Here is a 12,337-nt window from a genome sequence, read left to right as displayed (position 1 = left end):
TCGGCCTCTGGAGCTGAGGCTTCATGCTGGAAGGGTCTGGTCACTGAATTGACAAGTACTAACTCGGATTGAGTTAAATTATTCCAAAACATAGGGGCAAAACTCAACTAGTTATTAAGCTCACGGGTTGTGTGAGTCAGAAATTCAGACCAAGTGCAGCAGGGCTAGTTTTTCTCTGCCCTCTGCCATCTGGAGCCTCGGCTGGAAGACCGGCTCTAAAGAGGCGCTCACTCATGCGGCCGGGGGCTGCTGGCTGGGCTCTCAGCTGAGGCTGTTGGCCAGGATGCTTACACGTGGCCTCAGCATGTGGCCTGGGTGGCTGCACAACATGGCAGCCGGATACAGGGTGAGCCTCTCCAGAGGAAAGGAGCCGCGGAAATTCATAGAGCCTCTCCTGCAGCGCTCTGCTGGCTGGGGCCATCACCAGCCTCCCCGGGCGCGGGGTCGGGGGTGGGGGCAAGGAGACTCCATTTCTAATGGGTTGATTGATTGGGATGTGGAATTGTGAGGTCATTTTGGGATATATGTGTTTAAAGGATGCCTATGTAAAGACATGGCATCCCCTGTGAGGTTTCCTGTTTTAGTGAAGTGTCTTTTTCCTTCAGGTTGACATAGAAATCAACGGGGAATCCGTGGATTTGCACATGAAATTGGGAGATAATGGAGAAGCATTTTTTGTTCAAGAGACTGATAATGATCAGGTAAGGAAGGCTGTGGGCGGTCACTGTGACTTCCTAGTTTTGAATTTTGAGCAATGCTTGTCTAGAGGGCCCAGCGGAAATGTGTATAGAGAAGTAACACTGGTGCTGGGTGGTGGAGACCATCGCAGCAGAGAAGCGTGGCTGCTGATCTGGACCGGGGATCTGTGAGCCTGACAGGGTGGGTGCGAGCCGTGTCCACACAAGCAAGACTCCGCAGTCCTGGCCTGCTTCCGCGTGCTCACTGTTTCCGAGGAGACAGGAACCGAATCACATCCGAGCTGTTGTCCAAAGCATACGGGTTACACTGGTGTGTCGAATCTCAGAGGGCTGAGTGTTCTGGTTTTTGTGCAGTGAGTGACCAAGTCACTGTCATTTTTTTTTACTTAAAAATTTTTAACAGCTCTCTAAAGATAGAGCTTGTGTACCGTAGAGTCTCTGTTTCAAGTATACAGTTCGGTGGTTTTCAGTCTTCGAAGGTATGTCGCCACAGTCAATTTTAGGACATTTTCATCCCCCCGGGAAGAAACCCGGTGCCCTGTATGTAGCTTATCACTTACCTCTCCCCAAGCCCCCACCCCGTCACCTTCCTGCGCCCTCAGCAGCTACTCTTTTACTTTCTGTTTCTCTAGATTTCCCTGTTCTGAACCTTCACACGAATGCAGTCCTGAGTATGTTGTCATTTACGCCTGGCTTCCTCCACTTCTCACAAAGTCATCAGGGCTCACCCATACCGTAGCCGGGCTCAGGATTTCATCCCTTTGTAGGGCTGAATCATTGCCCGTGGTATCCACACACCACATTTTTTACCCTTTTGTGGGTTCGTGGACATTTGGGTTGTGTCTGCCTTTTGGCTGTTAGGAATAATGCCGCTGTGAGCATTCACTCTTTCCTTCTTTGAGAAAGCCACGTGGAAGGGATCCTGTGTTGTATTCCTCATGAGAATCCACTTAGACTAGCTGCTGTGTGGGAAGAGAGCGTGATTCAAAAGGAACAGCTCTAAATAGCTCCAGGCTCGAAAACGGACCCCATAGTTTCAGTTTCAGAATAAAACCGTCCCAGGTTGTTCTTTTTGGTGTCCCCAAAGGTGTGACATAACAGGAGGACCAGCATCCTCATCCTGTGCCCCCATCTTCTGTAATTACCCCTTCTGTAATTACTTCCCTATTTAAAGGGAAGGTTCTGAGAATCGTTCATTTGCGATTATTAATTCTTTCCATCTCAAATGGATACTTGCCTTTTAAATTTCTGCTGTCCCTTAGTTGTGGACAGATTGTACGCTGTGGGAGTTGAAGAAGTGTTTTGGGCGAGGCCTCCATGGAAGCTTTAGGGTCTTGGGCCTGCTCCGCTCGCTTTCAGGGTGTCTGTGGGTGGGACGGGGCTTCGGAGTCCAGAGTATGTTCTGCCCCTTACAGATGCCCCTGGCTGCCCCTGGAAGGCTGCTGGAAGTTGGGGAAGCCTGTGTCCCTCATCACCAGATTGCCCCAGGATGGAGTCCCCCTCCGTTTGTGGAGGTCTGTCCCCTCCCTATCCAGTCTGGACTCTCCTCTGCTCTTAACCCCCTGTCAGCACTGGCGGCATTTCTTCTTCGTTTGGCCCGTTGAGCAGCTGGGCAAGATGACCTCTCACCTCTCAGCCTAAGGCTTGGTCTTTCAGATGTTCATTGTATACCTGCAGCACTTTGGGTGTTCTCGAAACCACTGTAAAGGGTCAGGAGCCGGTTTCTGTTTCTCTCTTCTCCTTTGTATATATTCTTTACTTCTTGTTACCAAGTGGCTCATAATAAATAAGTCATTAATAAAATGATTGTTATAGTTTTTAAAAAACTGGTAAATCATTATTAAATAACTTAAATGGACAGGCCATATATTTTTTCCTTTTTAAGAAGAGAGTCAGGATCTAATTATTCAATGGCCGTATACCTGGATGCCCTCTGGTGTAGGCAGGCATTTGGGATGGAGAGCTGTCAGCTGTATTTTTGTTTTTAATTACTGTCATCTTAATTCAGTGCATATTAAAAAACGCATACACATTCTCTCTTTTACATGCAGTCACGTGCATGCACCCACACACCCCACCACACACACTCACCCTCCTCGCACCTACCCACCCTCACACACTGAAATGCAAATTGAGTCCAGTTCCCAGGTAATGTGATGACTCAAAGCTCATTTCCCTCTTTACTTTGGATAGTTCAAACAAAGTTGACTCTGGGTGGCCTAAAATCACGCATTACCTCGCTTTGTTACAATTATGAAAATGCAGGATTCAGTACAAAATGGCATTGAATGCGTTGTTGACTTCGTGGTCGGCTGTCCGATCTGGCCCTGTGCCTCCAGCCGTGGTGGCTGTGACCGTTAGTCCCCCCGCCCCACGTGGCCCTCCCCAAGGGCGCTCGCGCTCCTAAAGGACCACCGGCCGGCCTTTGGCATCCCCCTGCTCCTTAAACCCAAACTAGCGAGACTCTTCGAGAACTATTTTCTGTCCTTTAGGAAGTGATCCCCATGTACCTGGCCACCTCCCCTATCCTGTCAGAGGGAGGGTCGCGCATGGAGTGTCAGCTGAAAAGGAGCTCTGTAGACAGGATCAGAAACCTGGACCCCAGCGCATCAGCCCAGGCCTTACCTCCCAGTGAGGCCCCTTTGAGCGGCTCTTTAGTGAAGAAGAGAAGGAAAAGGAGGAGAAAGTCCCAGCTTGACACCCTGAAAAGAGACGACAACATGAACACCTCTGAGGATGAGGACATGTTTCCCATAGAGATGAGCTCGGACGACCAGGCCGACCCGCTGGACGGCAGTAGGTAAATGTGCATGAAAGGCGGGATCTGTGTCGGGGTGCATTCATTCTTTGAGATGATTCTTACAAACTCTTTCCTACTGCCCTCCCCCCACCCCCAGTATTCCTTCTTCTTTTTTTTTTTAAATCTTATTTATTAGAGCGAGCATGAGCAGGAGCAGGTGGGAGGGGCAGAGGGAGAGGGAGAGGGAGAAGCAGATTCCCTGCTGAGCAGGGAGCCCGACGTGGGACTTGATCCCAGGACCCTGGGATCACGACCTGAGCTGAAGGCAGACGCTTAACCGACTGAGCCCCCCAGGTGCCCCACTATTCCTTATTCTTATGTGAATGCATTTTAGACTGAGTTTTAGAACTCTGTGGACCCAACCTCAAGGAGCATAAAGATCTGAGGTAGCTTACAACTACAAGGCAGTTGGTAGTACCCGACCTCCTCGTCTGGTCGCTTCAGCATCCAGGACAGAGCCAAGGGACAGAGAAGTGAGCAAACTAATATTTCATGCACTAAACTGTTGTTTCAGAGCCTGCTTGCTCTTATTTGGGCCCCGACTGTGGACCCGGCCGTTGGGCTGATGTGTGGCTGGGGACTGATCTGTGACAGCCTTCAGGTTACAAGTACATGTGGAATGTGACCAGTTTTGTCTCCAAGCAGACTTTTCCTTTTCAGTGTTGACTAGGCCTGAGGTTTCATGGTCATCTTGCTCAACTTTTCTTTGCTTTTAATAGGGTGCTGAAATTTGGTTTCTGTGTATTACTATTTTAGTGAAAATGGCCGGTTTTAAAAGTCAAAACTCATTTGTAAAGTATACTTGATATTTCAGATCTTTATGTAATTCAGTATAATTTTTCTTTTTTTTTTTTAGAGGGGGGGTGGAGGGGCAGAGGGAGAGAGAATCTCAAGCAGACGTCCTGCTGAGCACAGCGCCCGATGCAGGACTCAGTCTCACGACCCTGAGAACAGGACCTGAGCCGAAGTCAAGAGTTGGGCGCTTAACCACACGAGCCACCCAGGCACCCCTAAAATTCAGTATAATTTTTGATAATTATTTTTGTATCTTGTTAACATAAAGAAGGGATAACGAACATCAGGAGTATCCCTCTGCTTCATTATCCAAAATAGGATTTTTCCCCCACTTGGCTAAAAATACAGGCAAATTGGCAATGTCACTTTTTCTAACTATAGCCTCTAATCAGCTATAGGCTCAGAAACTGGTGGTTGGGCTTGTTATAGTTGCCATCCCTTCATGGCTTTTAATTCCAGAACTTAGTGACGGATATTTCAGGGAACATCAAAAGTATGGATAGATGGCCTCTGTGTGACTGAAAGAGCGAATCGTATTTTTTTTAATGGATGCTTTCTACCTGAAATGAGGTAGCTTTGCAGTCATTTTGTAATTATAAGATTCATTTGGTTTATATCATTTATTTATTCTGCCAGATGAAGCATGGTCTGTGTGTGGTCATTCAGTTACTCGGCAGCCCTACCCATGCACAGTAAGACTTTCCAGCCTCCTGGGCCCAGTTTCGGGGCCGCAGGATCACCGCTGTGCACTTCTATCAGCCCAGAGGCTTGAATACAGTCATTTTACGTTTATAATCCAGCCAAAGCACGAACACATTTTTGTGTATCTGTGTCTCATGTTTTTCCTCTGCCTGCAATGTGTGTGGGTGGGTCAGAAAGAGATCATGTTTATCTACAATGAACTTAGAGAGATAATCAAGGTAAAAGGGAAACTTGCCTTTACTGTGAATCTATCACTAATAGTTCTTTGATGTTAGTCTTTTTGTTTTGTTTTGTTTTCCCTCCAGAACTCTTCCTAACGATATACCTGCATTCCAAGATGTTTCTAAAGAAAGCCCTTCCCCCATCATGACTTACCCTCAGTCAGCATCGTACCCTAATTCTGATAGAGAGTGGTCACCCAGCGCCAGGTAAGTTGCTGCGGGAAGTGTGTGCATTCACTCACCCCGGTCCAGAGGATTTAAAGTCAGTGACAAGAAACGTGTCTAATAAAATAGTGAAATATAAGTAAAAAGCGAAAAAATGCAGTTTCTAGTAGGAGGTACAGATCAGGATTGAAAAAGGACATGTGCAGACCATAAACTTCTGATATCATAATCAAGCTGCATATCTGGCTCTTCACTCCCCACAGGTGACCTTGAAAGCAAAACCACTGTGGTTCCTCAGGGCTAATTGTCAGCAGGAGAAAACAGGTGGCCGAGCCTTTCTTGACACTTAGCCCTCAAGTATGATTCAGGAGCCACCAAGGTGGTTCTGGGCTGTTAGAATGATGCCTTCGCCCCATGCTTAACCCCTTCTACTGAAATCAGGAATATTTAGTATAACTCTGATGTTGCCCTAGAATCGGGTATAAACTTGGAGAGCCAGACCTGCTCAGGCTGCGGATTGCCATCCTGAAGATCCCAGAGACTTGTAGTCAGTGAGACCTCTGAGAATATGTGACCCCTTCGGAGCCCTTCTCAGAAGGACTGGGGCGGGGACAGATTGAAACCGAGTGTTCTCAGCAGGGACCGTATCACCCCCATTGGGACAAAAATTGGTTCTTAGGCAACAAAGAATTCTTAGATATTATAATGGCTTGTGGCCTCCACGGGGCCTCACACATAAGCAGATTCAGAGTCCATCTGTGGTGTTCAAGTTTCACGGTGGAGGGAGGACCACAGCAGGGTGGGGTGGGGGGATGCCTCAGCTGTCCGGAGGTGCGCTAAAAAGGAAAGAGGTTGAGAAACACCGATCTTAGTGACAGGGACATCCTTGGATTCTTCTTTTTTTTTTGTTTAAGATTTTATTTTATTTATTTGAGAGAGAGAACAATGAATGAGCAGTGGGTGGGGGGCAGAGGGAGAGGGAGAAGCAGGCTCCCAGCGGAGCATGGAGCCCAATGCAAGGCTCGATCCCAGGACCCCCAGATCATGACCTGAGCTGAAGGCAGACGCTTGACCGACTGAGCCCCCCAGGCGCCCCAACCTTGGATCATTCTTGTTCCTCATGTTTTAGATGTACTTGTGGTTTGCAGTGGAAGTGTAGGAACCCTGTTGCAAAGGCTCCCCGCCTAAAGCCAGAGTCCTCCCAACACTACTCCTTGTTCCAGTTTCACCAGAGTGATCTTGCCAGTGGGACAGCACAGTGAGCAGCGTGCGCTGGAGCCCGAGTCCGAGAGAACTAGATAGGTCCCATGCCTGGTTCCAGCCAGGACCAGGACAGCGAGTGTTAGTCCGCCAGGGTGGGGCTGGGGGCCTGGGAGGTGTCCCCGTGGAGGTCTGTCTGCAGACCCGCCCCATGCAACAGAAACAGAGTGCTGGTTACCTAGGACATTTACAGTCTTGTAGCAGCCAGCCTTAGAGGGTAAAAAGAAACTGAAAAAGTTCACTTTGATGATGGAGTTCCTTTGACCCAGCATATCCAAAATATCATCAAGTCGTTATCACGAAGTTCTTAATGCGACATTTCACGTTCTTGTTTTCATACTAAGTCTTTGAGATCATTGTGTATGTCACGTGTAAGGACCACCTCGGTTTGGACGTGTCACACTTCATGTGCTCGATAGCCATGGGCCGCTGGTGGCTGTCATAATGGACAGTGCAGCTACTAGGCCTTTCTGGAACCTCCCACATCGTCTCCCTAGGTCTGTGGAACTGCACCCTAAGGAGGGAAAAAGACAGTACTTTAGGAAGAAAATTACGTGGGATGGTTAAAAACCACTATCAGGTTGAAAAATCTGTTCAAACACTCTACATTAATTTTAAGAGCTTCAAATAAATGTTTAAAACACAACCCTGGATATGTTCCCCTGTCTTTCATGATTTGCTATATGAATCCAGAATAGCGACTCTGTCACATCGTGTGGGTCTGACTGCTGTCAAGTGCAATGACAAATTAGGATAAATAGATACATTTCCATACTCGGAATTATGTATTTTCTTTAAAGAGACAACTGGCAGCAGAAACGATCAATTCTTTGGAGAATGTAGTTTGATTAAGCACTAAATTCTGACCAGAGAACAACAATCTTTTATGGCCCATATGGATGAAATAGAAAGTGAAATGAGTCTTTTGGCAGTTTCCTGTTCTTGTGGTTCAAAAGAATTCATGTTGATTTCTGAGTGATTTCAACAGAGCGTGTTCTGCTGTTGTCAGATGCCTAACTATGTTCATTTTCTTACAAATGTTATTGTGGAGAGTAGTCAAAGAATTTATATGAAGTTCAGTTTAATTGACCTATGATTTTTCTTTCTTTTAATGTATATCACGTGGTATCCAGTAGCCCGATAGATTGCCAAAGGACTGCCCCCCGCTTGGTGGTTGCGGCCGAGGGAGGCCTTTCTAGCTCTTGCCCTCCACAGTCTTCCCACTTCCATGCTTCGGAAAGGTAGAGGGGCTCTTTTCCCCACTGGGATGTCTTCGATAATGAAAACTATGATCTAACTCTTATAAGTCTGTTTATCACTGACCGAATTACTTACGTGGAAAACACATAGAGCCTGTATATGTGAAACCTTTGATCTAACTCTTACAAATCTACTTGACTAACCAAATTACTTATGAAGGAAATACATAGAGATGATTTTTTGCCTTTGATTTTAAGCATTTGTAGATTATTAGATTTTTTTTTCCTATGACTAAATTTGATTCTCTGGAAATTATTATGGCTAAGCATATAGCTCTTCCTAATTTTGTGGAGTGCTTTGCAAAACAGAATAATGAAATAAAAATTGGTAATATGACTTTTGCTTTGTGTCTAGGGTTGTTCAACATATAAGTTTATAAGATCTTTCGTGTAAGGGGAGTTATTATAGCTCTTTAATTAGCTTCTTAGACTGTCTGAATAATGGAATCCTGTTGCCCCAGCATTTCTAAAATGGAATTTTGGGGCGTAGCCTAGGGTGGATCTTTAGGTTTAGGGTCGTAGGTTTATATTTTCCTCTGAGGTTCCTGCCTCCATTCCCTCCATGTTGTCCACACTCCAAGCTACGTGGTGGACGTACATGGTTTATAAACTTTAACAAATGAAGCTCTGATTGACTTCTGCATGGGAAACTGTTTTTCTTTTTGATTAAAGAGACACCTCTCAGGATGTGCTTCATTTGGAGGTTACATGTACAGAGGAAAGGCCATTTTGAAAGGAGGTAAACTAAGCTGTGAACAGTTAAAACTAACTTGCCTACGTGGGACTGGCAAACTCCTGAAAACTATCACGTGGTTAATAAATGCATTATTTACAAAAACCCATCATGGACCTTGTGAGCTTACTTTTTTGAACAACCCTTGACCTTAAAAGTCTCATATTTGATAATGGGAAACTTCGGGACCACCGTCTTTCTCCTGAATCACACTCAGCACTGGGGGACCTTTCCCCGACTCACCTTCTGTCAGTCTGAATCCCGCAGAACGTGGCGTGTCTGTTTGCGTCCAGAATCCTTTTGACAAAGGCTGGTGTTGCCCACGTACTGCCATTTATCCCGGTGGCGTATCGGGCGTGAGAGGTGGGACTCTGAGCTCGTGACTTCCACACGGGGCTCGTTTCTCTATGAATGAGTTTGCAAACCTGAATAGCTCTGTGGGAACGTGGGGCTTGTGGTGTTTGTGCAAGGATCGGGACAGCTGGTGTTCTGGAGCTGGTGCCGCAGGAGACCTGTGCTCAGCGTTCGCCTTCTTCTAGAGCTGGGGTTGGCTAGCCACAGCCGGTGGGCCAGCCGTGGTCTCCTGGGACTACAGCCGGTTCGTTCACGTATTGTCTGCGGCCACTTTGTGCTACTGTGGCAGAATTGTGCGCTTCTGACAGAGATCGCATGACCCACAGAGCTTGGCGTATTCAGTCTCTGGCCTTTCACAGACGAAGTGTGCTGACCCCCTGCTCCAGAAAAGCTCTAACGGGCTTTACTGACTTGAGTGCAGAGGGTAAGACAGTTCATTGTTCCACAAAATAGAAATTATATTTTTTGTGGTAAAATGTAACAGCAGGAGCCTTTTAAACCAGGGATTTGAGGTTTGGGTGCAATGCTGTTGAGGATAGGAAGCCAATTACAGTGGACTTTTTCTGCGATGACTCTGGAGAAAAAATGGATTCAGGTCACGGTTGTGGACACACCGGTGCCGGGAAGGCAGTGACCCTCCTGTAATTGTGCAGGGCTAGAGGGAGCAAGGGAGGTTGGGAGGCGATGAGCACTTTACCGCCTAGATGAGTGGGGCGCTCAGTCTTCCTCCTGTGGGACCACTTCCCACGGGGCGGAACAGGGTGTGTGTGCGTGTTTGTGTGTTGGGAGAGCTGTCCCACTGTATACACCCCCACGATATGCTGCCTCAGGGTCCTCCTGTCCACACATGGCAAAATAAAGCGTGAGGGCCGCACTGTAGCCATGTACCACCTGGATGGTTTGGTGGGCCGTGGGCACCACGGGCGATGAACCAGCCCCTGAGCACCTTGGTGTGAAATGGAGGGCAGAGAGAGAGCAGTCAATCTCTTTGGTCCAAATGGCTGGACTGAAGAGATCTGGGCCCAGTTTAGCCATTCAGGGTCCCTATTGGTTTCATCTCTGCCTGCTCCTTGTCCTGACAGGAAGCTATGTTCAGCTGGAGTTGAAATCTAACTCAGACAGGTCTGTGAGGCCAAGCACGACGGTGAGTGGGGACCCAGGAGAGTGTGAGGTCTGTGGAAGGGGGTGCGAAAGGAAAACATGGCAGCTCTGTCCCCCGCGTCATGTAACACCGTCGTCTTACTCTGGGGGAAAGGACGCAAGAGAGTAAAGGCAGGGAGAGATTAAATGGATATATTTTCTCATCCAGATGTTGTTTAGGAGACTGTGAGAAGTTTGTAGACAAGTTGATTACTCTTGGCCGGTCACTCTGGCTGGACAGAGGGAAAACTTCGTTCAGGTCTAAAGAGTAGATAGAAATAGGGAAGGTGGAGAGACGAGAACACAAGTTACAACCACTTAAAAGCTGGCCTGAGAATTAAGCCTCGTGATACGTTGTTACAGAACAAGCCTTAGCCAACAGGTGGATCTTTGAAGTATTCCTGGAAGATAGAGTATTTAATGAAATCTCAGCATAGAGGCTCCTGCCACGTGAGGGAGTTTGAGTTTATTCTTGGCATCTGGAATTTGCGGCAAAATTGGCACGTGATGGTTTCCCTGTTTTTGAAGGCAGTGCAGATTCATAAATATTTTAAAAATGGAATATAATGGGTGCATGTCTGAGATAGGCAGGACCCCCTTTGCACTGAGAGCTGACAGACTCGGTTTGGAAGTTGAGAATGCAGGAGAGGGGAGCTTGGGGGGAGGTGGGGAAGGATGGGTGGTTTGGAGATGAGAACAAGCTTTTTTTCCCCTTTCTACTTTTATCTCTCTTTTCCTTAATTTTCCTTTCTACATGCCTCTTCTCAACTTTACCTGGAACTGGGGGGCAGGTTGGAATAGGTTACCCAAATTGGGAGCTCCTTCCACCTGGCTGTGTGTTCTGTGGACCCCTGGTGGCCACAGAGGGGAATGTCACGAAGCTTGTGTGCATTTTCTGGGCTGTTTGAACCATAGAATTCTGGACCAAAAAACATCTTAAAAAGTTTCTCTTCCCAGTTTAATCATGGATTTGTGTTTTTCTTAAGTCCTTCAGGTTCTCGACCTTCAACACCTAAAAGCGATTCAGAATTGGTCAGTAAGGCCACCGATAGGACGATGCAGAAGAATAACCTAGAAATGCTTTGGCTTTGGGGAGAATTGCCACAGGCAGCAAAGGTACGTTTTTCCCCCTCAGTCCTGCCATACATCGAAGATAGTTTCTAAAAACATGAAACGGGCACAATCTTTTCTTTGACGAAATTTTGTTTCATATTGCAGTCTATTAAAAGAATCTTGAATATATTACTATAAAATTTTTTCTAACATTGTAAAGCTCCTAGAAGATGCTCCAACTTCCTGTATCCCCAGTAAATATTTGTAATATGAATGAATGAATGAGTGAACATTGAAAGCATTTCTATTAAGAATCCCGATGGGCAACTCTATGGAGGGAAGATCTGTTGAGGTAGAGTTGTGGATGCTCTCCTTTTCTGGGCTGTATTTAGCTTTTGTGGACAATGCTGATTTCTCTGCCCACAAGCTGTAGTGCTGACCCAGCTAGCCGTCTTTACAAGCTCATGTCATTTGTTGCTGGAGAAGTGGCATGAAAGTGAAGTGCTAACCCATCACTTCTTCTGGCAAAACGCTCCCAACCACAGACGGGCCATAGCGTTGTTTTCATTGTGCTAGAGCCGTGAGATCGAATACAGGAATGAATACCCTCCCTCTCCCCTCCAACCCCAGAAATTGCATTCTGGTTTTTGTTCGGATAAATCTTTTCCCTAACTGGACACTCCTTGGAGAAGTAGAATCAGAAATGCTAATTTCCCACTTATGTGAACCAACCACTTATTCACTTAGTTTTGGGGGTAAACTTTATTAAAACGTAGCATGTGTACAGAGAAATGCCCGGATCTTAAGTGCACAGATCGGTACATTTTCGCACTGTGAATGTGTTCACGGGACTTGCACCCAGAGAGAAGCAGGGCTTAATCAGCCACTTGGAAGCCCCACCCTTTGCAGGTACCGCTCAAACTGCTCCCCCACAGAAGGATAAATGTCCTCCTGCCTATCACAGGAGAGATGAGCTTGGCAGCCGTCATCATGCTATTATGTGTCATTGTAATTCGCTTGTCATTGCTGCGAACTACCCATCCTGTGAGTAACTTCCCGTTCTATGGATGGACATTGAGTACTTGAGCTACTTCTGTTTGTTGGCCTTTACCGATCCCACTTCATTCTCTTTGGCAGTCGATGTTTTATATGAAAGT

General features: G+C 46.7%; 1 protein-coding gene across 7 annotated transcripts in view; it reads left to right on the top strand.

The window, feature by feature from the left end:
- LPIN1 (lipin 1) overlaps positions 1-12,337 on the top strand; it is a 131,340-nt gene that overhangs the window by 77,439 nt on the left and 41,564 nt on the right. For 6 of the 7 annotated variants that reach the window (XM_064571797.1, XM_064571796.1, XM_054509602.2 and 3 more), the window contains 5 exons: positions 606-701; positions 3,191-3,498; positions 5,301-5,423; positions 7,775-7,882; positions 11,114-11,243. In XM_064571797.1, the coding sequence (XP_064427867.1) occupies positions 606-701; positions 3,191-3,498; positions 5,301-5,423; positions 7,775-7,882; positions 11,114-11,243 (765 nt within the window). The remainder of the gene's footprint in view (positions 1-605; positions 702-3,190; positions 3,499-5,300; positions 5,424-7,774; positions 7,883-11,113; positions 11,244-12,337) is intronic. The other variant, XM_045884110.3, reaches the window with a different exon arrangement.

The sequence above is a fragment of the Mirounga angustirostris genome, unplaced genomic scaffold (assembly GCF_029215605.1).
Source record: "Mirounga angustirostris isolate CCGP_5_RB_7025 unplaced genomic scaffold, mMirAng1.0.hap1 SCAF_10, whole genome shotgun sequence".
In the NCBI taxonomy this organism is placed as follows: Eukaryota; Metazoa; Chordata; class Mammalia; order Carnivora; family Phocidae; genus Mirounga; species Mirounga angustirostris.
Note: the sequence above shows the minus strand (reverse complement) of the source record. Positions and strands in the feature narration are given on the sequence as shown.